General features: G+C 38.7%; 4 protein-coding genes across 26 annotated transcripts; 3 read left to right on the forward strand and 1 right to left on the reverse strand.

Annotated features, from left to right (window-relative positions):
* Window positions 1–139: 139 nt before the first annotated feature.
* Vha36-1 (V-type proton ATPase subunit Vha36-1) lies at window positions 140–1,266 on the forward strand. Its single transcript, XM_018011572.2, has one exon. It carries the CDS (start codon window positions 261–263, stop codon window positions 999–1,001), a length of 741 nt encoding a protein of 246 aa, XP_017867061.1. The 5' UTR covers window positions 140–260; the 3' UTR covers window positions 1,002–1,266.
* Window positions 1,267–1,397: 131 nt separating this feature from the next.
* eIF2Bgamma (eukaryotic translation initiation factor 2B subunit gamma) lies at window positions 1,398–3,234 on the forward strand. The gene is made up of 5 exons (XM_018011561.2): window positions 1,398–1,660; window positions 1,730–1,877; window positions 1,939–2,299; window positions 2,368–2,508; window positions 2,568–3,234. Exons 1-5 carry the CDS (start codon window positions 1,504–1,506, stop codon window positions 3,132–3,134), a joined length of 1,374 nt encoding a protein of 457 aa, XP_017867050.1. The 5' UTR covers window positions 1,398–1,503; the 3' UTR covers window positions 3,135–3,234.
* Window positions 3,141–24,437, reverse strand: LOC108616399 (uncharacterized). 4 transcript variants are annotated; one of them, XM_089471813.1, is made up of 3 exons: window positions 23,850–24,437; window positions 4,281–4,712; window positions 3,141–4,224 (listed from the first exon to the last, which is right to left on the reverse strand). In XM_089471813.1, exons 2-3 carry the CDS (start codon window positions 4,676–4,678, stop codon window positions 3,399–3,401), a joined length of 1,224 nt encoding a protein of 407 aa, XP_089327939.1. In that variant the 5' UTR covers window positions 4,679–4,712; window positions 23,850–24,437; the 3' UTR covers window positions 3,141–3,398. The 4 variants fall into 4 exon arrangements, with proteins under 4 accessions (XP_089327939.1, XP_089327937.1, XP_017867052.2 ...); XM_089471811.1 differs by having other exon boundaries at window positions 23,844–24,437; XM_018011563.2 differs by lacking the exon at window positions 23,850–24,437 and adding an exon at window positions 10,094–10,563.
* On the forward strand, window positions 16,476–27,335 carry LOC108616406 (uncharacterized). 20 transcript variants are annotated; one of them, XM_089471829.1, is made up of 6 exons: window positions 17,685–17,753; window positions 17,823–17,865; window positions 19,367–19,474; window positions 20,737–20,826; window positions 20,895–20,952; window positions 26,619–27,335. In XM_089471829.1, exons 4-6 carry the CDS (start codon window positions 20,764–20,766, stop codon window positions 26,990–26,992), a joined length of 495 nt encoding a protein of 164 aa, XP_089327955.1. In that variant the 5' UTR covers window positions 17,685–17,753; window positions 17,823–17,865; window positions 19,367–19,474; window positions 20,737–20,763; the 3' UTR covers window positions 26,993–27,335. The 20 variants fall into 20 exon arrangements, 19 of the variants coding, with proteins under 19 accessions (XP_017867074.1, XP_089327957.1, XP_089327955.1 ...); XM_089471822.1 differs by lacking the exons at window positions 17,685–17,753; window positions 17,823–17,865 and adding an exon at window positions 18,879–19,284; XR_016270602.1 differs by lacking the exons at window positions 20,737–20,826; window positions 20,895–20,952 and having other exon boundaries at window positions 17,649–17,753; window positions 26,619–26,759.
* The last annotated feature ends 186 nt before the right edge of the window (window positions 27,336–27,521 follow it).

Genomic DNA, 27,521 nt, shown 5'->3' on the forward strand with positions numbered 1-27,521 from the left:
AAATATTTGCTAACTTATGTTACAGTAACATGTTAAAACATGTTGTAATTATAGAACAAAGGTATTTTTCTTTAACATTTTGCATTACTGCTTCTACAATGTATTGTCCAACACTTCATTTTCTGAGGCTTAGTCAACACTGTGTTTATCCAGTCCAGTTGGAGTTTTTCAGTGTTCTTCGACGGGTGTGTTAAAATTTGTGGTGCGCAGTAAAAAAAATCGAGCTAATAACCCTGTACAAATATTAAAATTATACGAAAATGTCTGGAAAAGATAGATTACCGATTTTCCCGTCTCGTGGCGCCCAAATGTTAATGAAGGCCCGTCTTGCGGGTGCTCAGAAAGGTCATGGTCTGTTGAAGAAAAAAGCTGATGCATTGCAAATGCGCTTCCGTATGATTCTTGGCAAAATCATCGAGACGAAAACTTTGATGGGCGATGTTATGAAAGAGGCCGCCTTCTCGTTGGCCGAAGCCAAGTTCACATCGGGCGACATCAATCAGGTGGTGCTGCAAAACGTGACCAAAGCCCAAATCAAGATACGTACCAAGAAAGACAACGTCGCTGGTGTTACGCTGCCCGTGTTCGAGTCTTATCAGGATGGCGCTGATACTTATGAGCTGGCTGGTCTGGCCCGTGGTGGTCAACAGCTGGCCAAACTGAAGAAGAACTACCAGAGCGCCGTCAAGCTGCTCGTTGAACTGGCTTCACTCCAGACCTCCTTCGTCACCCTCGACGAGGTCATCAAGATCACGAATCGTCGTGTCAATGCCATTGAGCATGTCATCATACCTCGTATCGATCGTACATTGGCGTACATCATCTCGGAGCTGGATGAGCTTGAGCGTGAGGAGTTCTACCGCTTGAAGAAGATTCAGGACAAGAAGCGTGAGGCCCGTCAGAAGGCAGATGCCAAGAAAGCAGAGCTTCTTGAACAGGGCATCGATGTTCGTCAGCAGACGAACATCCTCGATGAGGGCGATGATGATGTTCTCTTCTAAGTATTAATCCCATACGTGTCTACGTGTGTGTGTATTCCAGCAATATGTTATTGTTAAACTTCAAGAAAAAATATTTGTTCTGTTTCCATTTTTCAACCGCAAAAGAAAACCCCAAACAAAAACTTATTGTATGTAAAATGTAGCTACTGCAAACTTTGTAAGCTTAAAGTATATAGTCTAATTCCAATAAGAAAAATGTATGTATTCCAATTTTGTAGTTATGTAGCGCTCAAATCATACATTAAAGTCTTTTGTTGTTCCAAAAGTGTTGTAATTTCTGCTGAAAAGTGCATAAAATTATGGGAGCCTCAATGGACAAAATGGGTCATCTGACTAGATTTATACAATTGCAAAAACAATGCAAATGCAGTCATGTGACAGCAACATATGTCCCATGGGCAGCAGTGTTGGTTAACGCCAAGAGCTGCTCGAACAGCTGTTTCGTCGTCGCTCAAGCGTGTTGGCAATTTAAAATACTCTTGATAATTGTGTTGGCATAAAAATGACAAATTCCGAATTTCAAGCTGTAGTTTTAGCTGCGGGCCGTGGCACACGTCTGCCAGAAGTGCTTGGCGATGCGCCCAAGTGTTTGCTGCCCGTGGGTCCGTATCCCCTCATATGGTATCCACTCAATATGCTAAGCAGGCATAACTTTACAGGTGATCAATATCAATAATGCAAATAATAATTAATATCTAGTGAAGTTCTTATGTTATTTTTTCCCACAGAGGTAATTGTTGTGGTGCAAGAACAGGATAAACTAGAGATACAGGTGGCACTGGAGCACACGCACCTTAAAGTGAAAATCGACTATGCGACAGTGCCAAGTGACAGTGATTTCGGCACAGCCGACAGCCTGCGCTACATATACGACAAGTATAACTAGTTAATATTAACTATTTATTCATAATATATAATTAGTACTATTCGCTTTCAGAATCAAATCGGACTTCTTGGTTGTTAGCTGTGATATCGTTACCAATGTCAGCTTATATCCGCTGATCAACAAGTTTCGTGCCGATGATGCTTCGCTGGCTATGTTGCTCTTTAAGAGCGGTTTCGAGTCGGACGTCATTATGCCCGGTCCCAAGACGAAGCACAAGCCAGAGCGTGATATGATTGGCATTCATACGGCCACACAGCGTTTGGCATTTGTTTTTGCTGCCAGCGACTGTGAGGATACGCTTAACATTCAGCGTCATCTGCTCAAGAACAAGGGACAACTGGATGTGTATGGGCGACTGCTGGATGCACACATCTATGTGCTCAAGAAATGGGTGATCAATTATCTGCACAGGGTATGGCAAGAGAAAAATCTGTTATTCAAATTATTTAAATTTACGATCAATTATTTAATTTCATGCAGAAAGAGAAAATTTCAACATTCAAAGGCGAGTTTCTGCCACATCTCATTCGCAAACAGCATGCGAGGCGCTCGACAAAAACGTTGCCGGACACTATCTCCGATGTGGGTGTTGCCACCAAGAATGAGGATAATATTTTGCACGTGAGTTGATGATACTCTTTTCATTTGTGAGCCGCAATCAGAATGTCATTTATATGCAGTATGTAACGCACACGGCGCTGGATCAGAAACTGACACAGACCTCGCTGTTCAATCAATCCCTGTCGCATATACCCTACCACGGCGACGTCGTGCGCTGCTTTGCAGTGCAAGCGCCAAAGGAGGCGATTGGAGTGCGCGTTAATACGACACTCAGTTTTCTGGCCATCAATCGCAAACTCTCGGGCATTTGGACGGAGCTATGCGGCGACTCGCATCCGCTAATTGCACCTGGTGCTGTGGTCAAGTCGACACAGACCAAGGATATCATTGTCGCGGACAACGCCAAGCTCTCGGAGAAGACCTCGCTCAACTGCAGCGTGTTTGGCGCCAATTGTGTTGTGAGTCCGAAGAATATTGTAACCAACTCGATCATCATGGCCAATGCGATTGTCGATGAGGGCTGCAATATCAACAACTGCATCATTGGACATCGTGCGCATGTTAAGAGTGGCTCGGTGCTAAATAACTGTCTGGTCGGACCCAACTATGTCGTGGAGGAGGGCACCAAAAGCCAAGCCATGCAGCTCTCCAATGCAGATCAATACATGGAAATTGATATACAATGAAGATGCTTAACTTAAAACGTTGCGTACTTTATTATCGAAATGAGTTAGAAGGCGGATTCTTCTAGCAGGACATTAAATATTACAAATAAGGTACATAAAACTCGCGCTAAATTTTGGGACTATATAGTTGTTATAGAATGTACATGATAAGTGGGCGCAGCTTAAGCCTAGAGGGTAACTCATACAAGGCGTGGAACGACAAGACTGTTTACATTGGGCTGCTCAGCTGGTCAGCTGGAACAGCAGCTGCTTCGGCTCTCACGTTCACTTCCTTCGCTCGTACAGGTACTCATCCTCGTAGTAGCGGGGCGTTGTGGAGGCAATGAATACCTGGGGCCGGCGCTGCTGCAGCGATATGTTAATCTCTTCTGGAGTACGATAGACCTGCTGCTGCTGCAGATGCTGAAGCGGCGAGGCAGTGAAGAAACGATACGGCGCCGGTGTCACTGTGGGCGCTAATGTCTGCGGCCTCTGATGCTGATGCTGTTGCTGCAGCTGATGCAATTGCAGCTGTGGCTGAATCTGCGGCTGTATGGTTGTCGTGGGCAATGGCTTCCTATAGGCAATGGTTGTGGGCTGCGGCTGGTGTCTGATCTGTGTAACAACCTGCTGTTGCTGCTGCTGATGGTGATGCTGCTGCTGCTGCTGCTGAGGCTGCTGTTGGTATTGAACGCGTACTTGGGGCGCGTGCTGTGGCTGCGGCTGTGGCTGTGGCTGCGACTGGTAGGCAATCGCTTGACGGTGCTGCTGCTGTTGCTGATGCTGAATGCGTGGACGGGGTGCGGGCAGCTCCTCCTCCTCGTCGTCGTAGCGCTCGTGCTCGTAATAGTTCTCTGGGAAATAGCGCTCGGAGTAGCGCAGCGTGACGTTCGGCTTGCTCTGATGCTCCTGCAGATTGATGGGCTTGTAGAGATAGTCGTTGACAATATGGTACTTGGAGGACTGCTTGCAGATGTTGTCGTGCGATGGGGGCATGCAGATCAAGTGGATTTGATGGAAGGTGAAGCCCTCGGGGCAGATCCACGAATGCTTCTGGCTCTCCTGGCAGTAGTGGAAGACCTCACAGTTCAGCGACTCATCGGCATAGTAGCTGCGAAGATTCGGATAAATTAAATTGCTAATAATGAGAGTTGTTGCAGTGCTCACCCAGAGTTACGGTCTGTGCAGCTGAAGGAGGATTTGCTGAGCAGCGTGGAGAGACGATCGGGCTCTTCGACTTCCTCCTCCTCCTCCTCGCTCTCCTCGCGGCTCAGCGGCTGCTTCTTCAGATAGTTGCTCTGCTGCCTGCCATTGTTGCGATTGATGTACACCTGGCGCGGCGCCTCCTCCTGATCCTCCTCGCTGTACTCGTACAGTGGCCGCTGCTGCTGCTGCTGCTGCCGATAGGCCAAATGTGTCTGTGCTTGCGTCTCGAATTCGTCATCATCATCGCCGCTGGCGCTCACATCCAGGGAGCGTGCCGAGAAGCCTTTTGGCTTCTCCGTGGTGGCCGTCGCTGTGGGGGCACCCGTTGCGGCAGCATGTGCACAGGCACACAGGCCCATTGCCACTAGGATCAACGTCAGGCATCGATTGCGTCTGCAAAATACAACACAAAGATACACACACACACACACACATTCAATGAGAAGAAATGGGAATTGGCAATAGCAATCAGATTAGCCAAGTCATGCCATCAATAAGTAAGACTTTATGATATGGGAAACTTTTGTGGCAACCTCAATGCGCAAAACGCGGGAAAAATATTTGATTTTACGCGAACCTTTTGCCGCGAGACACCAACAAAAGCGCAGAGAGCACAAAGAAAAAAAAATAAAGAAGATGCAGCGAAGATGCCGCCAAATTGCAGCCAAAGAAGGCAACAACTGCGGCAGCCCAGCGACGCGTTATGCAAGACCAAGACACCAGCAGCCACAGCCGCAGCCGCTGCAGCAGCACAGAAACTAGTTATAAGGTAATCGCATCACAGCTAATAGATTGAGGGTATGCGGAGCTGGGACTCTCGGCAGTCGTCAAGCTGCGGCGAAGAAGTGCAGTTAGTTGCACTAACTGCAGCAGCTGTGGAAATGCCGATGGCCAAAAGTCGTTGCTGGAATGCTCTATGTGAAGTGTGCTTAAGAGCTCGAAATTGGCAGATGATAAATTATCATATCATATTGTCATGATATGGCATATTCTCTAATCTCTGCCAAAGTAAGTATTCATTTTTCTTGTTTAATTACTTTGCAAAGCAAATCTTGATTTGACGTAAGTCGTGTTTATAATGGATTCGCATTATCGTAGCAATTTCCTTTTATAATGGATTAACGTAGCTTAGTTTTGCATTTCTTAGACAACTTTTGCTAATATTTTTGTTTGCAAAATTATTATTATTTTTTTTTTTTGCAGCAAAATCGGAATCAAATCTCAATGTACGTATTATAATATTCTATAAAATATAAGATCAATAAATCCTTTTTAAATTAATAATTTATTTGCAATGAAAAAGTAATCAAGTAATCTTGAACAACCCCAGCAAGAGAGTATGCGCTGTTTATTCATGTGTTTGCTATATTGTATTAATTGATTAATTTATAAAGTATTCAAAATTAGGCTAGGGCTGCATATAGTTAGATAGATATATTTTATTATTTGGCTGATTTTTTAATTTTTTTTTTTAAATTCTAATCAATTTTCCAAAGACTCCAAGTGTCGAAAGTACATGTTTTTTAATTATTAAAAAATAAATAATATGAATTCATGCATATACAAATATCAATCAGCGAAGTCGCAGTTGGCTGAATGAGTTTTAAAAATTCTGCCTGAATTTTATACTTTTATTTTCGTTTATATATGGGATATTTCTTTGACCTTTGCTTCTTTTCAACCTTCGTTTGTTTAGTCATAGCTCAGACTCATAAATTATAAATATCTACAGTTGCATGAATTTATAGATATTCTTTTTAATTTTCAACTCCCTCAAGGCACATTCTGTCTTAGCCTACATAGCTAACTGTTTGAATACCCTTTTAAGGCGCATAACTTGTATTTATGTTTTTGGCAATCGTCTCCTGGGATAGGGTATCAAATGAAGATGTGCTGCTGCTGCTGTTGCTGCTGTTTCTTTTTTTTAGTTGCTCACTTTTCTCAGCGACGGGTTCAATTTAAGCGCCATTTAGTGAAAACCCACACCAAGAAGCATAGCCAACAAGTTGGCCGAAAGACTTTGGCTGAATGTCAACGGCGGGCCAGCTACGCATTGTGGCCAACTACCAAAGCCAGTTGACCGGCAGCCAGTTGGAGTTGGCTTGACGCTGCTGCGGCTTGGCCAATGTTACGTGCTCGCGTGCAGTGCAATTGAATCGAAGGTATTTACAATCGAAAGCAGAAACAGTGGAACATAAATAATATTATGAGCGATAATCATAATATGAAATGTAAGAGAGTAGAGCAATGGCGAAAAACCCAACTTTTACTTTCAATGTGTCAGGCCAAGTGGCTGTTAATGTTAATGCTAATGGTGATTCGATGGCTATAAAGCGGCGCTAATTAAGGCATGTTAATAAAGCGAATGCGAAAGCTTATGTAATGGCCACTGCCTACACACACACACACACGCACACACACACAAACTATATATATATGTAGTGCTCATACAATTTGTTTCAGCAATTCTAGCTGGCAATTTGTTTGGCTGTCTGGCCGTCTTTCTGGCCTTTAGCCAATTTGTTGTTGTTGCTAGTGTTGTTGGCCACCTTTGAACTTTTGCCAAGTGAGTTAAGTACTTTGCGGCAGCTGCAGCTGTTGCCGTGTTGCATTGTCACTACTGTGGCAGCTACTGTTTGATTACGTTAATCCTGGTCCATGAGTTATTGGCAAGAGCAAGAGCAACAGAGAGAGCGAGAGAGAGAGAGAGTGAGAGAGAGGCGAAACGCCGCCTTGGTTAAGTCATTAACTGGATTCATCAATTTCGTTTAAATTGGGTTGCCAGCAAAACGTTTCCTAGTGCTCCACATAATCATGCGTTGCATGCCACACAGCTAAAGTGGCCGCACTGTCTGCCATAAATGGAGCACTCCACTTCACTCCATTTCACTCCACTCCACTCCAGTCGGCGCTGTCTGCGCTTTCTGTTGGTGTTAGTAGTCCAGATGCCTAAACCAGATGCCAGACATGCACCACATTACATCACATGGACGCCAAGAAGCGATGCGTTGTCTCTCGTCTCTGTGGATGCCTATTCACTGGTCTCCTTGTCTCTTATGTCGCTTGTCGCTTATCGCTTGTCTCTTCGCCTCTAACCGCAGTCGTAAGTCGCAATTGCAGCAAAAGTGGTTTCATTATGCACATTCATATAGAAAATCTAAGCGTGTGTGTGTGTGTATGTGTGTGTTTGTGACTTTTCTTGACTGCCAATTGAATTTTTAGCAATGTTTTTATTTTGGCCAAGAGCTGAATACGTTTTGATTTCCTTAAAAGCTGGGCGTATAACGCCTGTGACATAAGACATGTTGTTTTCAATTGATTATGAAATAGAAGCTTGAACCATTCAGGCTAAATGCGGGGCTTGAGAAAATTACTGACCAATGCAATAATAATATAGGACAACTAAATGTATCAATGGCAGATTGTATAGATATGATATGTACGTATGTATGTTATATAATACATCGACGATTATAGAAAATTAAATAGCCAGATATTTTAAAAGTCTATATTTTAAAAGTTCATTTATTTTTAATACTTTCTTGTTTTATTTTTTAAGTAATTTTTTTTTTTAATTTTTTTTCCTACAATTTTTAGTCTTATTTTTTTATTTATTTATTTTTTTTATTTCACTTTATCCAGTTGAACAAATTGATTTTCTATAGCCTATAGAAATATTTTACATGCCAGTTTGTTGTTTAAGTCTTTTCATATCATGTATCATGCAAGTTTGTTGCCTAAGTCTTTCTATTCGATCAAACACCATACTATTTGAATGCTATTATAACAATTTCTCAATGCAAGTTGTTCAAAGCAAATTGTTTTTAACAACCAAGTTTGTTGCCCAAGTCTTTCTTTCTTTTTAAATCAAACAAATGTTTATCAATTTGAATACAATTTTGCTAAATTTCCCAATTAAATTTCGTTTTGGTTCATGTTAACTGAAGTAAAGCAAATTGTTTTTGTGTGTGTTTCTTTTTTGTTTCATTTCTTTGAGCCTGCTCAACAATGGCATTAGCTGCCATTTAACACCTGAGTTTGTTGCCTAAGTCTTTTGTTTTCACTTAAGCCGCGAGTGCTATGTACTTTAATTTTATTGGTTAATTATACCGCACGCTCGTTAGCAGCACCGAAAAAAAAAAAATGGAAAACACAAAAACAACAACAAAAATGAAGCAAAATAAAATTACATTGCACTGCTACAATTACAACTACAAATTAAACAAGTTTAATGTGCGTGCATTTTTTCTTTTCGTTTTTCCTTTTTTTGCTTAATGGTGAATCGCTGTGGCCCTCTCTTTACGAGCCGTTGATTTTTCAGCATGTGAATTATGTGGAGGATAATTGCGTGTGGCAATGAATTTGATGTGCAACATTTTCTTTCTAGTTTCGCTTTAATAAAAAAAAAAAACAACAACAACAACAAAAACAATTTGTTACAGTTTGCGAGTGACCTTCGCGCGAGGTTTTGTGGGAATCTGCAAAACATTAAATCGTAGCTGGACGTTCAAATTTATTAATTGCATTAAATACACACCCAACAAATGCCAAATGGCAAATGGTAAATGGTAAGTGGCAAATGGTAAAAAAAAAAAAAAAATATTAATAATAAGAAAAAGAAACCGATTTAATCGTCGACAATTTGGCATGTCTTTTGATAGTTGAGGCAACGGGACGCACGAGGCCCCGCCCAGCGGACTAACGGGCTGGCGGAGTGGCGGGCTGGCGGGCCACGCATGCGCATTGCTGTGCGTACGCTCGTTCGTTCAATCGTTCGTTTGCTCTAACTGTAATTTCAAACGCGACGACTTTTGAAATATTGCGTATACGCCGCATGTGTGCAAGCGATACAATTTCGCAGCTGGCGTAGTGCAGTTATATAATACCCCGTAGTTAGCCCAAGTAATTCATACGCCTCTTTTTAGAAAGGATTGTCATAAGCTGACAAATGTTGCAATTTGACTGTCGCTGTTTGCCGCCGCCTATCGAATCGCTGATCTCTGGCTGCTTTTGACTCCATTTATTTATTTGCTGACCAGCGCGAATGCACTCCAGTTAGCGCAGAGCTTGGCCCTGGCCTGGCAATGAGTCAGCGGGACAGCTGGGACAGTCGCTAAAAACCATTGATTGACACAAAGGCTAACAATTCAGACTGTGCTGCAAGAGTTTCGCTTTTTTTTAGCTTTTTTTTTTTTTTGTTTAGCTGTGAGCGCATTTTCCAAGCTTATTTACTTAACGCTTTACTTCTGTTTTGTTTTTTTTTTTTTTTTTTTAGTTTTTGCGCACTCAGAAGGCGTTCAGACAATGAGATTAGGTAATAAGCCAAGGCAAAGCCTCAAAAGACGTCCAAAAGACACTCAGCTCCAGCTCCAGCTCTGCTAGCTGTTTCTGCGGCTGCGGCTGCGGCTGTCCAAACCAAATTCAGTCTGAGCCGCAGGCAACAAGACTTAAGACAAACAAAGCAAAACTCCCACGCCAAGCACAAACACACACACATACACATAGCTAGAAAAAAGCCAGAAAAAGGTCTCACAACAAACGCGCAGTTACAGTTACGTATGCTCTATGGGTTTTGAAATAATTTGAAAAGAATATTTTGTATTTTTTTTTTCTTTTTTTTTGTGGTTGCCAAGCGACACAAATTTGACGGCCCCCACCTACGCCCCCCGTCCCTCACTCCACCCTGCTGTCTGGCATAATTATAGGCAGCAACTGCATTGAAAATTCTTTTCGGGGGCTTTGCTTTGTGATTCATAGCTGCGACTCTGACTTACTGCATTGCTGTGGCGGCTCCTTGAGTTTGTATCCAAATGGTAGTATATAGGAAAAGCCAATTGATTCTTGTGCACTAGCACAAACACACGCACACTTGAACACTTCAGCACACACTGCGAACTGAGTCGTATTTTGTCACAGTGCACTTAAAGAGTCTTGGCTTCAATCAATGTTTACTTTCTGTTTATATACAGATATCAATGTGTGTACATGCATATATACACTTGTATTTGTATCTGTATCTGTATGTGTGTGTTCACTGTATGTTGCACTCTAAATGCCACAGCGCTTGACTTGTGCGGCTGCTTCGACGCTGGCTTCGACTTCGACTTGGACTTCAACTGCTGCTGGGACAAACGTTTCGCGCCAGCTCAAACAACAAAATGAATGGCTTTCTTTGGCTTGTTTATGTTTTATACCAAACAAGAGCTCGTCGAGTGGTGAGTGGCAAGTGGCAAGCAGCGATGCGGCTCTCTTAGCGGCGCTCTTAGCTGATCTCTGAGTTTTAGCTCAACGGCTGCGTCGTTTGCTTTTGCTTTTGCTTTTGTCATTCATATTCAATCATTTGTTATGCAGCACGGTGAGCCATGAAAAGTCTTAAGTGATTCACTAGAATATCAAACTGATTGATATCTCAAAACTTAACATTCATTATGATATCATATTTGTAGCAAAATTAAATTCAGTTCGTAATTGTTTCTATGTCATAAGAAGTTAATTTTTAATATTGTTGAGATCTCTTTAATAATTTGTTTTTATTGCTAGATTCGTTGCGCGTATTAAATTGATAAAACAGTTAACATTAATTTTGCGAGAGTAGTCAAAGCAAACACATGTAAGACAACATAATTTTATTTCTAGCACAGCTGCACAATTTCACTGCCAGTCATATATTATTCTTGAAATCATGTATAAAATATATATTATAATTTTTAATTGTTCGAGTCCTCTAAACTGTGGGAAAATATAATTGAATACATGTGGTCTATGAATTAAATTTTAGCTTGAGCCATTTCAAGTAACGAATAAGATAATTAAAATTTAAAATATGTGTTTTGATCATTCATTAAATTTTGTTAAATTTATTGAGCTTTTTTTTAACGTTTTATATATATATACAATTTTTATTTGTAATTTTTCTTTATCTAGCATTTTTAGATCGATTTCTCACAGTAAATTGTAATATTATAAAGGTTAAAAAATAAATAAAAAAAATATAATTATATTTTAGCAATTTTAGCAATTTTTATTTTACTTTTGTGGTTTAATAGCAAATCAATTTAATAATTATTATTTTTCTTATTAAATAGCTCTTTGTATCTATATAAGTAAATATAAACAATTTTAGTATACTATATGCCAGTTAAGTTCATGAGTTGTTAATTAACGCTAATTTCTCTTAATTATCAGCTTATTTCCTACATTGAAATCTAATGAACATATTAATTAAATGCCAGCATAGCAGTTACATGCTCAATGCGCGTATATACATATGTGATTCAGATTGGCATTTATGTAATGTCCAATTGGAATTCCCTTGCCTGCCAGCAAAACTTAGCCAAGCGATGGTTGCGCTAATCCAACTAGAATTTCTACATATATATCGAATATCACGCATACCACATGTAAGCCAAGTGCAGCATCAGATTTTAGCAAAATATAAATACATTTATATTTATAATCTATAGACTCACACACCCTCAAAAATTTGAGAGCTTTTCGCATTTTGCATCCATCAGATATTTTATGTAAGTTAAGTGCAATCTGCTTGGCTAGTTAAAAGATATTCTCGTAATTAACATTTGTGCTGTGTTGATTTTCTCAGCCTTCGCGACGCGACTTTTTACACAGTTGCATTTACATATGGCTGCTGCTGTTGTTGTTGTTGTGATTTTTTTTTTCTTTTTATATATATTTTGTTTTCTTGAATATAATTTGCGCCGGTTTTTTATGCAGCGATGCTCCCACAGACCGCGAAACCTGCACAACAACTCATCGCCAATGAAATGCTAAAAGCTAAGCAACACACACACACACACACAGACAGAGGCAGAGAGTAGACACACACACAGTGAAGCTTCGCATTTGTTTTGCTAATATGAATTAATTTACAATTGCTGCAACGCCTAAAAATGTGAGCGAGGCGCTTGATTTTGGCTGCGGTGGAGGAGGAGGTGGAGGAGGAGGTGGAGGAGGGGGAGGCTGCTAGCGCGTCTGTTGAACTTTTGTCGTCGATTGCACTTGCCACAAGATTTAACTGCAGCTCTAACTCTTGCATTTTCTTGGGCAGCAGCATTCAAGCATTTCATTTCAATTGGCTCTGCGTTCAATGTTTAGACATGGACACTGACCGCAGCTGCCAACAGAGAGAGAGAGAGAGCGAGAGAGAGAATGATTTATATATATATAAATATATATAGATTTATTTATTAGATATACGCTTTAAAATGATTTGGTAATGCACGAGGCTATGCAAAGAAGCGTAACGCAAAGAAAGTGCATTTGTTGTTGTTGTTGCTGTTGTTGTTGCGATTTTTGAAAAGTGTTTGCCATCAGCTTTTGCTTTGATTGTTGCTTGGTTTGTCTTTTGGCTGTTGCCTGCGCGCTGGCCAGGTGATATAACAAGTTCACATAATTTCGCTAGCTTTTCTTTTTTGTATTATTGCATTTTCCACTACAAACACACACACACACAGCATAGACACTCACATATGTATATGTGCATTTGTAGTTGTCTTAAAATAAAAGTTGTTAGCCCGCATGCACATTGAGTGAGTCGCAGGGCGGCAACCGCATCGAAATTCATGACTTGATTCAGCAAATTATAATTGCAGCCAATCAAAATAGTTCCCAGCTGGTTGTAGTCGTCACTTTTTCCCTTTGCCTCAATTATCATGCATAATTAATAAATGCTCACTGGCACTACCTACTGCTGCTGCTTAGTCAGCGTTATTATTTGAATTTTCAATTCGAGTGCCAAAAACTTAACAACAAATTTACTCGCATTTACGCTCGGTCATAAAAGAGTCGCACGGATAAAACAAAACGAAATCAAATTTCACCAGTGCAAGTGGCCAACTTTGCGATTGTGGCAGCTGCTCGTGGACGGGCCTAAACGGTGGCTTGTTCACATGAGGAAGTTGTTGTTGATTGTCGCACAGAGACAGAGTCAGAGACACCGACTGGGACAGGGACAGGGACTGGCGACTGGCACTGTGACTGTGACTGCCACTGTGACTGCGCTTGCGCTTGCGGTTCGCTTAGGTGCCCCGACGCGACGGTCAGGTTCAACTCGAGATTATGGTCATAATAACAAAGGAACTATAAATACATAGACATTTGTGGTGGAACTAAGCCGAAGATTTTATACTCTTACTAAATATGTGAAGGGCTGCAAATTATCTAAGAGCTTATGTAAATCATTAAAAATTGGCATGTGGCTCTATACCTAAACAAAACAATTAATTAAGAGATCTTAATATATATTTGTTTAATTTATGTAAATCATTAAAAATTGTCATCATTAATTTTCTCTAATTTACTCTGGGCATTTATTTAAAAACTTAATCAAAAAAAAAAAAAAAAAAAAGCTTATTTCTTTTTAGTTTAAATGTAATATTTTTGTAGATGACAAATTAAAAAAAATTACTTCCACGACTCTTAGCTAATAAACACTTAGCATATAAATAAAGCTACAGGTACAAGCTTTAATCGAGCCCTAATAACACGTTCCACTCATTTTTATGTAGTTGTAAATGTTGTCTCCAAAGTTTCGTTATTCTCACACTTTAACCTTAACTTTCTCAAAACTCTGAGGCAATTGAGAAATCTAGCTACGACTGGGATTTATATTCGGAAAATCTAAATGTTAACATATGTCTACTTACTTACATATAAATGTTAACATCGAAATGTAAACACTTAAAACTTAGCAGCTAATAGTAACATGTTAACTGATAAATGTTAACTGTTAACAGCCCTAACAGTTTAAGCCAATATTTGAATGCCAAGCAGATAACATTTTAATAGTTGAGTTTAACATTTGAATTATTAATAGTCAACAAGTTTGTTAAGCTATGATTCAGCTTTCATAGGGTGAGCACTGAGATCTGTTCACATTGATAAACTTGAGCTGAAGTGCAAAATGTTTAGAGTGAGCACACAGAAAAATGTTTTTTGTTTTCATTAACTAATTGGCCACAATGCTCCACTTAATTCAGCAAAGAAATAATAAAGACAATGCGTGAATGCCTTCAGTTATGTCATTTGCCTTTCCTTTCGGATGGGCCCAGTATAATTGGAGTAGTATTTCATAAGAATTACGAATACGATTCAAGCGCTCGTTTCCCCTGTTATGTTAAGGTAATCAAAAAAGCGAAAGTAACTCCAGTGGTGAACGTTCTAATAAATGGTAGAAAAACGTAGTTCAAGGTTTTATCGCACGTCGGATGGCGAATCGAAATTAATTATATTTTCTCAAGTCTTGAGGTTCTGGGCGCTGGCTGTCTGTCAGGTCATTAAGTTTTAATGCTCATACGCAGTTAGCAGTTGGATTAAGTAATTTGTATCTAATTTGTGCGCAGTTTGGTGTATTTTAGTTGTGCTGGGTGTGTGCTACGATTCGATTTGGTGCTACGATAATTAAAGAGATTCATAGCTGACAGCACTCCCACCCGGCGCTTGCCGCTTTGGCACTTGGGGAATTTTCATTTCACATTGTCTAACAATGGACCAGCTTAAAGACCATAAGCAGCAGCAACAACAACAACAACAACGGACAGCAGCCGGAACTTGTGAGCCGCATGATTTGTAAGATTTCAGTTTTTATCTGGCTTACAGTCTAAGAGCTATCATGATCTGCTAACTCTGCTCAACGTAAATCCCATTGCAATATTTGGTGCTGACGGAAATGGCTTGAACTTGACATTGGCCAAGAGCGCAGGCGCATGGAGAGCGGGCACAGGGGGAAGCAGAGTGGGCGTTTCAAAGAAATGCAAATGAATTTTCCATGAGCCGCTCACACATAATTATCAGCTGAGGCGGAAGGAAGTAAGCTACGAGTTGCTAGTAAAAGCCATTGAATTCAAAATTTAAAATTTAAAATTTATTATATGATTTAAATTTAGACATGATCTCGTTAGCTGATTATGATGTAGTGATATTTAACAGTAGATGTGAGATTTTTAGCTGAGCCGATTATGATCTCGATGTGATATATTACTTTTAGTTTAATCTTGTCGTCATTGATTGATTGATTTGATGATGATCGATAGCTAATCCGTTGATGATCTTTTATCTTGTCTTATATATTGTTAGTTAATTGTAATAGCTCACTGCAGATATAAACTAGTCAGATATAAACTAATCTAGTCAGCTAGCAGCCCCTCTCTAGCAGCTCTATCTCTCTCTCTCTCTATTCAGCTTACCCCATCAACAGTTATGTAATTGTCATATCATATCAATGTCTTACGACTGTCCATGTGTCTTATGGACACATTCATTCATTACACTATATTATTGTACAATTCAATATCAATTGCAACGCCTGGGGATTGTGGGTTGAGAGCCGTGAAGCGTGCTCCCTGTCGCCCTGTCATTGTGTGATATCACCTCCAACGAATTGGGCATGGCTCGATGGCCCGTCAGCGCTTTGGCTCGCTGGTTACTGGCTGATTGTGAGGCGTTGCCAATTGGTGTGGCCAACAAAAGAAATGCTGAGCTATGCTATGCTATGCTATGCGGTCTAATTAATTTCAGTTCAAGGCAAGTGCTCTCTGCCCTGGCCATAAATCCATTGACGATTTGTAAACAGGGGCAAGAAATTCGCATTTTGTTACAAATTCCATTGTTTTCGCCTCTTTGGCTCTTTGGAGGGCGGGGCTGCCCTCCAAGTCGCCCAGACTCTCCCAAAGGCTTATTATTCATCGCATTAACATTTCAGCATGTCTCGGGCTACCCCCCATAATTATCATTGTTGTAATTGCTTTTGCTTTTTATACGTAAATGGGTCAATTGTTATTGTTGTTGCTGTTGTTGTTGTCTTTGCTCTGAACTTGACTTGAGTATTTATTTAAAGCTTGTCTGTTGGAAATCTGTGACCTTTTATTGCTCACATTTCAATTGTAGCAAATGCGTTACCTTTAATTAAAAATAAATAAAAATATCGAGCTGTCAAAATTTGGATTGTGTTATAAGTAATTTAACCGATAAGGCTCATGATTAAAATACATATGTATAATATATATATATATAGATATACCGTTGTATTCTTTATCGCAACGTTGCTTTTTGTTTCCGTGTAAAACAAAAAATAAAATAAAACAAAAGCAATTTATGTCTCCACTTTTTTTTGTTAACCAAGCGTGCTGGCAGCACTTCAGTTCGATTCCTAATTGCCGCTGTTAAGGATTGCCCAGCTCAAGTGTATTTACTTTTATGTTTTTAATGGCAACTGGCTTATGTATCTGCATCATATTTCTAACTCTGGCCTTTTTCATATTCATTAAGGTGAGCATAGAGTCATGGGCTATTATTAACTTTATTTATTTAAATACTTTTCTTTACAGATCGCCTGCCTGGGCATTGCAAGTGTGAATCGTCGACGCGTTGCTGGTGAGTAGATAAAATATATTCGTTGTTCGTAAAAAAAAAAAAAAAAAAAAAAAAAAATTAAATCGGTAAATTGTGTGAAAATGTAGCCGGTTTTAAAAATTATTATAAATGCAAACAAATATACAAAATTAAAAAAAAAAAAAATATTTTGTTTATTGTTTAACAGAGAATATACATATTCTTGTTTAACACTAAATTCAAATCAATAAAAAATGTAGATTTAAAAAAAATTTTGGAGATGTCTTAAAAATAGCTTTATCTTTAGTTTTCTTGATATGAATTTTCTTTTTTTTTTTTTAATTTTGTATTTATAAGTTTTGGCTCTGGCAAAAATCATTCCATTTTCCCAATGTATATATAAAATTGTATTTTAATTCTATAAATATTTAAAAATATTTGTTTATTAATTTTTTTATTATTAAACTTTGTATACATGGCTAGCTATAGTATAACTATTCTTTATTTGTTGATTTATTATTTATTTAATTATTAATTATTTGAATTATTTTAAAATGTTATACTTCCTCTTCCTAGGTCTTTCACTCTGCAATGTTTTGCTTTCTCGTTGTCTATACTACATCGATATCTAGGGTTCGTTAAATTCCTTTTACCTTTGGATTTACTATGAGTTGATAGCAATTTGTTATGAGTAAGCAATTTCACCTTTAAATCTCCAACTTGTGTTTCCAGAAGCGTCTTCTCTCGAGCCAATCAAAATTTAAAATTTGCGCTTTTGGCTTCAATTCTTCTGGTCAGAGCTTTTAAAAGCTTTGCTACATATACAATGTATCTTATATGGGAGATTGTGGGTGTACTTAATCAATATTTGATTAGCCAGGCATCACAGCTTTTTTACTGTTCGATTATAATTTTGATAAGCCCCTTACAGCTGGCAGCCCCATGAAAGCTGGGCGCTATCAGAATTCGTCCAAAATGTTTTGATTCTCTTGTGTCAGTTACATTTGTATTCACCTAGAGTCAATATCAACGAGTCGAACAGATATGTTGGGCTTTTTACTAATTGCCATGCTGTTCATGTATTGCCTTGTAAGTTTGAGGAGTTTCAAATAATTAACATCTATAACTATAAACTCTTCATCCTCTTTTTTGCTAAAGGCCATAGTCGTGCTAACGCGTAAGCGACGTACCAGAAGATCGAGTAAGTGAACCAAAACATATCAAAATCTATGAAATCATGATCTATATACATCATGCATTCATTCATATTTGTCTGCACACCTGTCTAGCTTTGATGAGCAATTATTTCATTATGTTTATAACATTCTTAAACGATTAAATTGTCGCTCGACTGATAGAGTATATACGTATACATATATATACATGATTAAAGTGTTTGTGCCTCAGTTGTATTCGTACAGAGTTCAGTATAAAATGATTGGCGCTGTAGTGATTGGCATCAGCCTTTTCGCATTCAGCTTATTCTTCTCCTGCATTGTAAGTTGGATTTGTGGAGGGTCAGCTGAGTATTCTCTGTTTATAATTTAAATATTGTATTTATAGGCCTTAAAAATGTTCCTGCGTAAGAGGATTAGACGTGGTAAGTTTTCGTCTATTCTATTATTATAGGCTCGATTTAAAGTTTGTGAGAGAAACTTTTTCACACAAATAGTCGACACCTTAATACACTTTTTCATAGAAATAAATATTTCTTGAGGTTATTTTTTTTATTTTTGATTTTGTTTATTTTATTCCATCTCAAGTGTTTCTAATTGGTTCTTAATTAAAGAGTATTTTTATTTCGCATCGAAATTAACTTGATTGCGGTTTGTGTGAGCGATAAGTATTCTGATAAGGCTAAGGAATGACTGTATTAACGAATATGTCAACGCAATTGATCACATTTTTGTGTAATTAGTAATGCTCGCTCATAAAGTGAATAGAGTATATACGGTTTCGGTTTCTTTTATCTAAAAGAACACAGGGCATAAGCTTGTTTGATAAGTTCAAACTTTTACTCAAACTATACAGGTTTCCATATGTAAAATAATGGACCTACAGATCAATATATAAACTATAGATATGTATATATATGATCATAATCATGAAACATAAACAATCTTTCGATTTGAAACCTGAACGAGTATTATGCAGTCGGTCGAATTCAAGTGTGACATTTGTACTTCTATTTCTATTGATAAAGTTTCATGTATATAAACATATAAATGATATATGAAATGATATATAAATGATATACTTTCTATTCTTCTTCTTCTTTCCTCTTCTATTCGCAAAAGTCATTATTGGCTGACATTTTGTCAGTAGATTAACTTTCAAATGGGGACCCCTGTCTTTGACAGGTAAAACATGATTAGATAACCAATCGCAGTTAGCAGCTCTGAAATATATAAAAGTTCCATTGATAGCATTTAAATGATATTAAGCGATATACGGATAGGTAGCCAATCACAATCCGGCATTTCCCGAAAGTCCGTCATCGAAGTTTGTTGTTTTGTTTTTTTTTTACTGTTTATTTATTCGAGCGCCTTGCGAAATGGAACGCGGATATTTGGAACTGACATACTGCGTATTGTTAATAATAATTGTGCTCATGATATGGGTGAGCTGACATGTGACTGTCAAAAAGGAAAGGGTATAAAGTCGAAAACCATTACTGATAAGAATCTTTGCACTTCCGAAAGGTGTTCGCTACAAGTTGTAAACGCGGTGAGACAACGCCTGAAGAAACGTCTACGCAAAGAACCAGCCGCAGACCCAACCGAACTGCAGCCAGAGATACGAGAGTTACGGTAAGCTTTTCAGATAAAACAAATTCATATCTCAAGTGAGTCTGCGATCAGTTCAGTCTTTGTTAAGTTTGCAATACAGTTAGTCGTCCCTAAAATATCTTGTTCTTGACATAATATGGACATATTATGGAGCGTCATTTTTATTGGCTTCTTCTTTATTGTCATCTACTTCGCCTGGGTGAGCTTTCACTGTGAAAAGATGCTTCACTCTTCAGTCTAATACATTTTCAAATTATTATCTATAGATTGTAGATAATATTTTACACAAAATCAATGAGGAGAGAATTCGAATTGCTCAGCAACGTAATGCCGTAATGCCTGCCCCAAGTGCTCTGGGTAAGCTACCTACCTATACAAAATCAACAATAATTTTGTGCCCTGTAAATGTGACTTTGGGGTATATTGACTTTGTGAAAATATAGGAAATTGACAGAGCAAGGCGTGACAGACCGTATAAGGTATAAACATTCTAGATCGGCATGACGGGTAGAGTCAATGAAGTCTATATGTTTGCCTATCCGTAGGGTAGAAATTTGGAATATATATGAGCAGTCGCAGACCTCAGGGTATCCCCAAGTGTTGCACCGTCTCTTTGTGGCCTTTATTTCTGTTAGTTGATTATTAATGTTGATAGTTGCATAATACTTAGTCAGCACTATTTACATTGACCTGTTAGACTTTTAATCATTGAGCTTTTTTCTGTTAAATATTTCGCATCACGGGCTTCAAGCAAGCGCACATGGCTTAGATTAGATAGTAAAGCTTTTGACTTGTGATGTGTGTGCGATACATATTTGATATGAGCTTAAGAACAGTCATATAAATATATATATATATATATGTATTTGTGTACTCGTACATATACATGTTTTATGTGAAAGTAAACAATGCAATCTGCGGGCATCAGTCGTTGGTTGTTTGCCCATGGGAAAAATGAATCGAACACGTTCCTATTGGCAGCTACTGCCTTCTTTTCCAATTGGATTAATTTGCAATTGTGTGGGTGAGCTTTACAGTTGTTTAAATACAAATTTGATTTATGAATACATTAGCATTAGACAATTGGACGACTTATATGGTAAGCTCTATGGAGATAAAATGTGATAATCAGTTATTAGCTAAATATAGAGGAGAACTTGAGTAAACTGTAGTAAAGCAGCAAAGCTCGAAGTACAGCCCTTATCTGCTTCTGTTTAATCATCATCAGTGCCATTCGTATCTAGATAGCAACCTAGTTTCATCCTCATTCATTTGCTGTCCAGTTGTCAGCTCAGTTAGCTCGCATTCAAATGGATATTATGGAATGGTATTACGCTCTATCATTTTTGCTAATACTCCTTATACTCTTGCGGGTGAGTTGTGTAGTATATGGAAAGATACATATATCCTCTATAGTGAAGCATTTCCCGTTTCTCTTTAGACGTATTTGGGTCCATTTCGGCATTGGAGCTCCTGCAGTCAAGCTCGAACGGAGCAGGGTGAGTGCCTTACAAAACAGGCTAAGCAGCCTGGGGCTTAGATATCAGATTATATTTTATAAACTTTGCAATTAGCATAAACTGTCAAAATTAAAGCAGATACATTTCAAATGTACACGGAATTTTGGTTCTGTGGCATTCTTATTGGGATCGCGGTCACGTTAATCTTACGGGTAAGCCGTCTCTAGCTCGATATGTGTCGAGTCCGTCAGTTCACTCAATTCCCCTCAACTCTCCGAAGGAGTGCTATCTATTTGTGAAACTGAAATTGGAGGCATGGAATAGACGGGTCTTGATGCGCCGTGAAGTAATGTTGCGGCTGGCAATCGAGGGTAAGATTCGACCATAGATCAAAATCACTCTAGACCCCTCCACTTCCCCCTTTCCACTCATGAGTGGACGAGCTGGGAAAGCTTCAGCACAGCTCGAAACGCAGTAAAAAGCTTGTCAATTGATTAGATAACAATCCTTACCATTAAATGATATGTTCCTCGAGTGCTGCTAAACTCATTCAGCTAATTTCTAAGTTTTCTAAGCTCTGTCAGTGTTCGCACTTCGAACCGTTTGGCACGGGCAATGAATCCGATCGATTTTGTTTATATCCTGCTACTATTTCTCTTGGTGGCTATCGTAAGTGTGTAGAGTATATGCGGATTCCAGTTCAATGTTTTTCAAGTTCTCTCTCTCTCTCTCTCTGCTCGATAGCTGTCTTTTAAGAGCCGGCAATATGGGAATTTGGAGGACACAGAGAGCACGTTTGACCGCTCTAGACGGGCCTCCAGCCTAACGGGTGCGTACTAGCCCAATAGTTTAAATTCCATATCATATCATCAAAGAGCATTCAACTGATAATATGCTGCCGCTCATATATGATACTAATATACATATATATGTGTGCCTATATTTATATATTTTTATTGATATATATTTATATATATACATAATTAATCACGCTCCACCATTTGCAATGTTGATAAGGCGCAAGTTCTATTTATCGTGACTGGCTCTAGACACTTTACCATTATAGAACAGTTACTTGTTCCGTGTCGAACAGAAATCGTCGTCGATTTAGTTTAAGTTCTCAGCCATGGCCGTCGATGTCGGCCTATATCTTGTTTATTTTATTTCACTTGTCATTTTGCTGATTCTCTTGCGCGTAAGTTGTGGAGTTTCCTTCAGTCCCCTTCATACCTTCAGTGTGTTTACCTTTCGCCTCTTGCAGCTGTGCTGTATGTGTGCTATGCGTAAGCCAGTTGTCGCACCGCCACCGCCCGTGAATGGGCGTGGCCCGCCACGTGTGCTCAGACAAATACGCATCGATCCATCCGGCACGGCGACCGATATTACCGCAGGTGAGCTGCCGCAAAAATTTACAATGAGCTGAGTCGAGTTAGAAAGGCCTTATCTATAAGGCGGCTATTTCTGTACCCTCACAATCATAATTATAGCCATTTATCGCAATACGATTACCATTTATACCCCCCATACACGCGAGCATCGCAGCTTGTTTTGATGATGTTGCGTTTCTTGTTCCAAAAGGAGCTTTTCAAGTGCGTCTTTCCTATTCCTGACTTCCTCTCAGGTTTGATAACAGTCAAACAAATGATAAGCCGAGATAAAAATTCTGACTATCAACAGAGAATGACGTCAAATACCAACTATTAAATCTCTTAGATTTAATTGATAAGGCAGAGCGAATAACCCAAGCAGGAATTTCACAATAGAATCGGTTTTTTTTTTTTATCAATTTGATAGAGCTATTTGATCAAAATTTGTATAGATAATTAGTATTTTTATATTAAAAAGACTTTTCTCTCTTTCTCTCTCTAATCCAAATAAATCTAATTGACTTTGAAATTCCAATTGGTAATAGATTATAGTAAAATGTAGCTAAAATAGTAGTGGTTAGCTTATTAAATAGTGTTTGACTTAATAGCAAGAGCACTGACCTGGCTTATACTTAAATTTGTTATTGACTTATTAGAATATTCAAATGATAGTATAAAAACCAACTATTTAATATGTATTAAGTGAACTATACTTTTTCAAAGGGTTTCGACGTGGGGAATCTTTTTAATCTTTTTAGGGATTATTCAGTGTACTCTTCAAAATATACCCTTTAAGGTATTCTTGAATATGCGCTACACACTACATAATGTACTCTAAAATATATTTATATAGCTAGACTTCTTGTAAAATTTACTTTTCATGTACATTACGTTTAATGTACTCTTTCATATAGAATATTATGAATTCATTAAATATATCCTCAAACCCATTTTAAGACTACACATAAAACCTCTCCCTGAATATGTTTTGTCATATTGACAACCTTGAAGTTACCCACGTTTTCTGAACTATTAGATATTTATAGCTCTATTCTATTTGCAGACTGGAATTCATCACGTGAAAAGTCTTCGATCAGGTCTAACATAGTATACTATATTAGCAATATCTGTCCACTATAAATTTATAAAAAAAAAAAGATTAAGACTACCCGTCTCCATTTCCGGTTGTGATAGGCAATAATCGCTCATTCTGCTTCGCGCTCGTTCAACTGTTCCAATTGGAACCGTGAACCTTCATCGATAAATTAAGTTAAAACATAAAGTATTTCCTAGGGAAGCAGCTGTGGCTCTGTTCTGCACCTTTGACATTGAAATCTTACGAATTCCCCACGACATTTAAATTTTGTGGAGCATGTGAAAAATGTTGGTAGTGAAATAATGGAATATAATTGCTTTACGCTGCCCGCTTAAGTGGCTTGTCCGTAATAGATTTATTACAGTGTTTTTGTTTTTTTTTTTTTTTATTTGCTGCTTTGTTTATGCTTGTGTAATAATTAATTAGCTTGTGTTTCACACAATATAAATTCACACACACACACTCACACTCACTGAATTAATTTACAATTGTTTGAATGCTTCCGCGCTTGGCGGGATTTCAACTTTGTCAAAATTTATGAACGTCTATATTTGTGATGTATTCTTAGACATTTAACCGTCTGCAACTGCGAGTGCACGAAGCTTCCACGCAATGATGCAAATCTTATCTAATCAGAGTGAACCAGACTCTTATCAGACACTGCGAAGCCCTCGACTGGAAGCACAACCTATATATTTGCCACCTGCCTTGGAATAGTGGCACTCTCTCTCTCTCTCTCGCTCTCTCACTCTCACTCTCACTCTCATTCTTTTTCTCTCTTTGTGGGTGTATAGGAGCTGATAAGATGCTCCAAAGAATCGCAGAGCATGAAAATGCAAACAGTTTGCCAACGGCGTCTGCGTGAACCGATGTGATTGAGTCCATAAAAGTTGTTCCATTTTGGCAATTTTAAAATTTAACGCTAAAATGTTGGATTTACTGTCCATATTCTCGGGCGTATTCATACTCTTTCTCTGCTGCGCCATTTGCTGCTGCTGCCTGCGCTTCGCCGTTTGGGCCTGCTACGAACTGTGGCAGCCACGCACAGGTATGTGCAAGATTGTACATGAATATATGTACGCTATATACTGGATTTTAGAGGATCTTACTGGTTTTCGACTTTCTTTATATACATTCAATTGGCTAATCTAATCGTCATTTATTACCTCTGATTCTGATAAGCTCAGTGCCAAACTTAAATATACAAACTTTCATGAAGTCATTAAATGACTGTTGGCCCAATTCGAAAAGTTAACTGAATGTTATTGAACTGTCCCGTTTAGGTTATCACTGTTAACTTGATTTAGGCAGACAGTTTCAGTGCTCTCTGAGTTTTCAGGCCCAACGGATCAGAATACGTCAAACTATAATCATGAACGATATATTTACGTTCTACTTTTTTCTATTCTTCATAATGGTTCTCGTACTGCCCACGATCTATGTTTGTATACAGGTAAAAGTCAAAGGCCCGAAACTGTTTGCTTCACCTATTATTATCTCTAAAAGTGTTCTATATTCATCTTAAAGTATGTGATGTGGAAACTATTATTCGCCTGCAGTTCCACTCGAACCGAATCGCCGCGCAATAATCGGAATATTCAGCTGCGCTCCTTTGGTATGTACAAGAATAGCTATCCAGTGCGAACTACTTACACGATTTCATATAGTATGGAATATATGTGTATATGTATGCATGTATATATATTATGCGCGACTTGAAGTGTCTCTGATAAGACTCTCAGTTAGCCCTGTTTACGGCATATAGCCATTTCAAAAATCAGCTTTTATGTCTTTATTTATTATTCTTTTATTTCTTTGGTTTGATAAGCATGCTTGCTTCAGTCTACATCTGAGCTTGCTGCAATATGGAAGTGGGTCCAGTTTTCTATATCGAAATAATTTTGCTAGTTGGCTTTATATCCTATGCGCTCGTGCAGGTAAAACGTCGTAGAAAAAGTCGCTAAAGTCGCCTTAAAGTCGTCTTAAAGTCGCTTTAAATTAAAGCTTTACATTTGATTCTTTCGTTTCTTGGTTAGTGTACGGGTCTCTGGATTAGCAGATGGTGTTGTCCTGCGCGGAATCAAAATAGCAACACAAGACGAAGTAAGTTCGTGTGTGTGTGTGAGAGAGAGAGAGAGAGAGAGAGTTGGCTCTAGTAAACTTTACCTATGTTGTATTTTAAGCTTTTGCAGCATAGGTGAGCTAATTCTTACATGTGACCGCCAAAACATATATACATATACACATATTCACACACATATACATACATTGCATATGTATACACGTCTAGTTTAGCAACTTCGTTTATCGTATTGCGTGCGGCTGTATACACATAATCTTATCACTAAAAACGAAACAAGTACCAACGTATACAACTATGTATATTAACATATATATACACACTTACACACATACACATGTTCGTACGCAATTTCGTATATAATATAATACATAGCCTACTAGTTGGGTATATAGGCACTATGATTAGTGTCTAGCGTATCGTTGCCTGCGGCGGGCGTGCAAAAAATTATGCACCTTCTCTGAGATCGGGTCTCAATTGAAATCCACCTTCAAGATCAATTCGCTTATGGATTGGGGCGCTGAACTGGGCCTGCATGTGGCCATCTATTTGGGCTTAGTTTTCCTGTTCTTCGGCGTAGTGCCCGTCGTTTGCTTCTATGTGCGCATCGAGATCCGAACTCTGGCAAAGATTTGTCCGCCGCGCTCCCAACGTCAGCTCAGGCGAATCAATCGCAATCGCAGTGGTAACGTGTGCCAAAATATGAGGGCGGGGTTTATCTAATCGCTGGTTTTTGAACACCTAGCACCATTTGTGTTTGCTGCTTGCTTTATTATTGTTTTGCTAGACAATTGACTTTTTTATTATTTTATTATAATGTATATATAAAGGAGTTTTTTTTTTTATTTTTGGCAATAACAATTGAGACGTAACATGACTCTGACGTCGTATTTGGCTTTGGTATTCGGTTTCCTGATTGCCTTATTCGTAATAAGCCAGTCAATCTATGTAATTATCGTGTAGATCATCGATCGACGAATCAAATTATCTTAAAAGTTTATCTCTTTCATTAGCTGGCTATGCGCATTCATCAATCCGGCTTGTTGAACCGCCAGAGACAACGTCAACGTCAAAGGCTTGGTACTTGCGTCGACTGTCTAAATCACGATTTGATCTGAGATATTGCTAACATATGTCTTTTAATTATATGCTTATCTTGCAGATCGCCAGAACACTGTGGAGCTCGGACGTCAGCACAGTCGTTATGGTGATATTTTTTACATTGAACCAAACAGCCAGGAGGCCGCACGCATACAGGAGCAGCTGGAGAAGGATGAGAAGGATTTGCCCAGCTATGAAGAGGTCATGCGTATGTGCAATCTGACTACTCCCACGGCAGCTGCTGCAGCGCCATCGCAACCGCCCATGATGGAAACGAGTGCCATTGGCATTGCTGCATTGCCTGCTCCACCATACTCAGAGATCGATCCACACCGAAGCGTTGCGGCGCCACCTCCTCCAATTGCCACTGTTACAACTGTCAACCTGTCAGAGCCCTCACCCTCTACCTCGCGTGCTGCACAAATTACCACGTAGCAATAGCCCCAGTGATCTAATGCAGACCAACATATCACCAACACCCACGCACACACAAACAAACAGACACGCAGAGACCCAGGACAAACAGTGTGAACCTGTCGCTGCAGCATTCCAGTGCCACTCTGGGCCGCACAAATCTCCGAATTTGTGTGCGATCCCCAATTGAGAAATAAAAGTGTGATTTTTTAAATTATAAATATATACATATATATTTAGGTATTAAAGCGTAGATCTTCGATAATTGTAAATATTTGTAAATATTTATAAATTTAGGGCGCAATAATTAATTAAGCAAATTAATACAACTGGTTAAATAAAATGTACTCTACATTATTTTAAATGTTTATTTTGTATTTAAAAAACGAATTATTTATATTTATTAAAAGTAAGATTTGAATTCTATTAAAAGTTTTTACTAGAACTTTCTTAAAACAAAATTTCTGTGGCTCTTTTATTTATACGTTTTATGTTTACAGATTAACTAGTTCATTTCTTTTTCAAATAATGACACACTGACTCGTTTATT

The sequence above is a fragment of the Drosophila arizonae genome, chromosome 5, assembly GCF_054131065.1.
Source record: "Drosophila arizonae isolate 15081-1271.41 chromosome 5, UAZ_ARI_1.0, whole genome shotgun sequence".
NCBI lineage: Eukaryota > Metazoa > Arthropoda > Insecta > Diptera > Drosophilidae > Drosophila > Drosophila arizonae.

What these genes read in the sequence shown, in the direction of transcription:
- Vha36-1 (XM_018011572.2), top strand. Translation starts at nt 261, where the DNA reads ATGTCTGGAAAAGATAGATTACCGATTTTCCCGTCTCGTGGCGCCCAA.
- eIF2Bgamma (XM_018011561.2), top strand. Translation starts at nt 1,504, where the DNA reads ATGACAAATTCCGAATTTCAAGCTGTAGTTTTAGCTGCGGGCCGTGGC. An exon ending in AAGCAGGCATAACTTTACAG is followed by an intron (nt 1,661 to 1,729) that starts GTGATCAATATC and finishes TTTTTCCCACAG; the next exon opens with AGGTAATTGTTGTGGTGCAA. An exon ending in CTGCGCTACATATACGACAA is followed by an intron (nt 1,878 to 1,938) that starts GTATAACTAGTT and finishes ATTCGCTTTCAG; the next exon opens with AATCAAATCGGACTTCTTGG.
- LOC108616399 (XM_018011563.2), bottom strand. An exon ending in TGCACAGACCGTAACTCTGG is followed by an intron (nt 4,225 to 4,280) that starts GTGAGCACTGCA and finishes GAATCTTCGCAG; the next exon opens with CTACTATGCCGATGAGTCGC.
- LOC108616406 (XM_089471822.1), top strand. Translation starts at nt 19,219, where the DNA reads ATGGAACGCGGATATTTGGAACTGACATACTGCGTATTGTTAATAATA. An exon ending in TAATTGTGCTCATGATATGG is followed by an intron (nt 19,285 to 19,366) that starts GTGAGCTGACAT and finishes CACTTCCGAAAG; the next exon opens with GTGTTCGCTACAAGTTGTAA. An exon ending in TACTCCTTATACTCTTGCGG is followed by an intron (nt 20,827 to 20,894) that starts GTGAGTTGTGTA and finishes GTTTCTCTTTAG; the next exon opens with ACGTATTTGGGTCCATTTCG.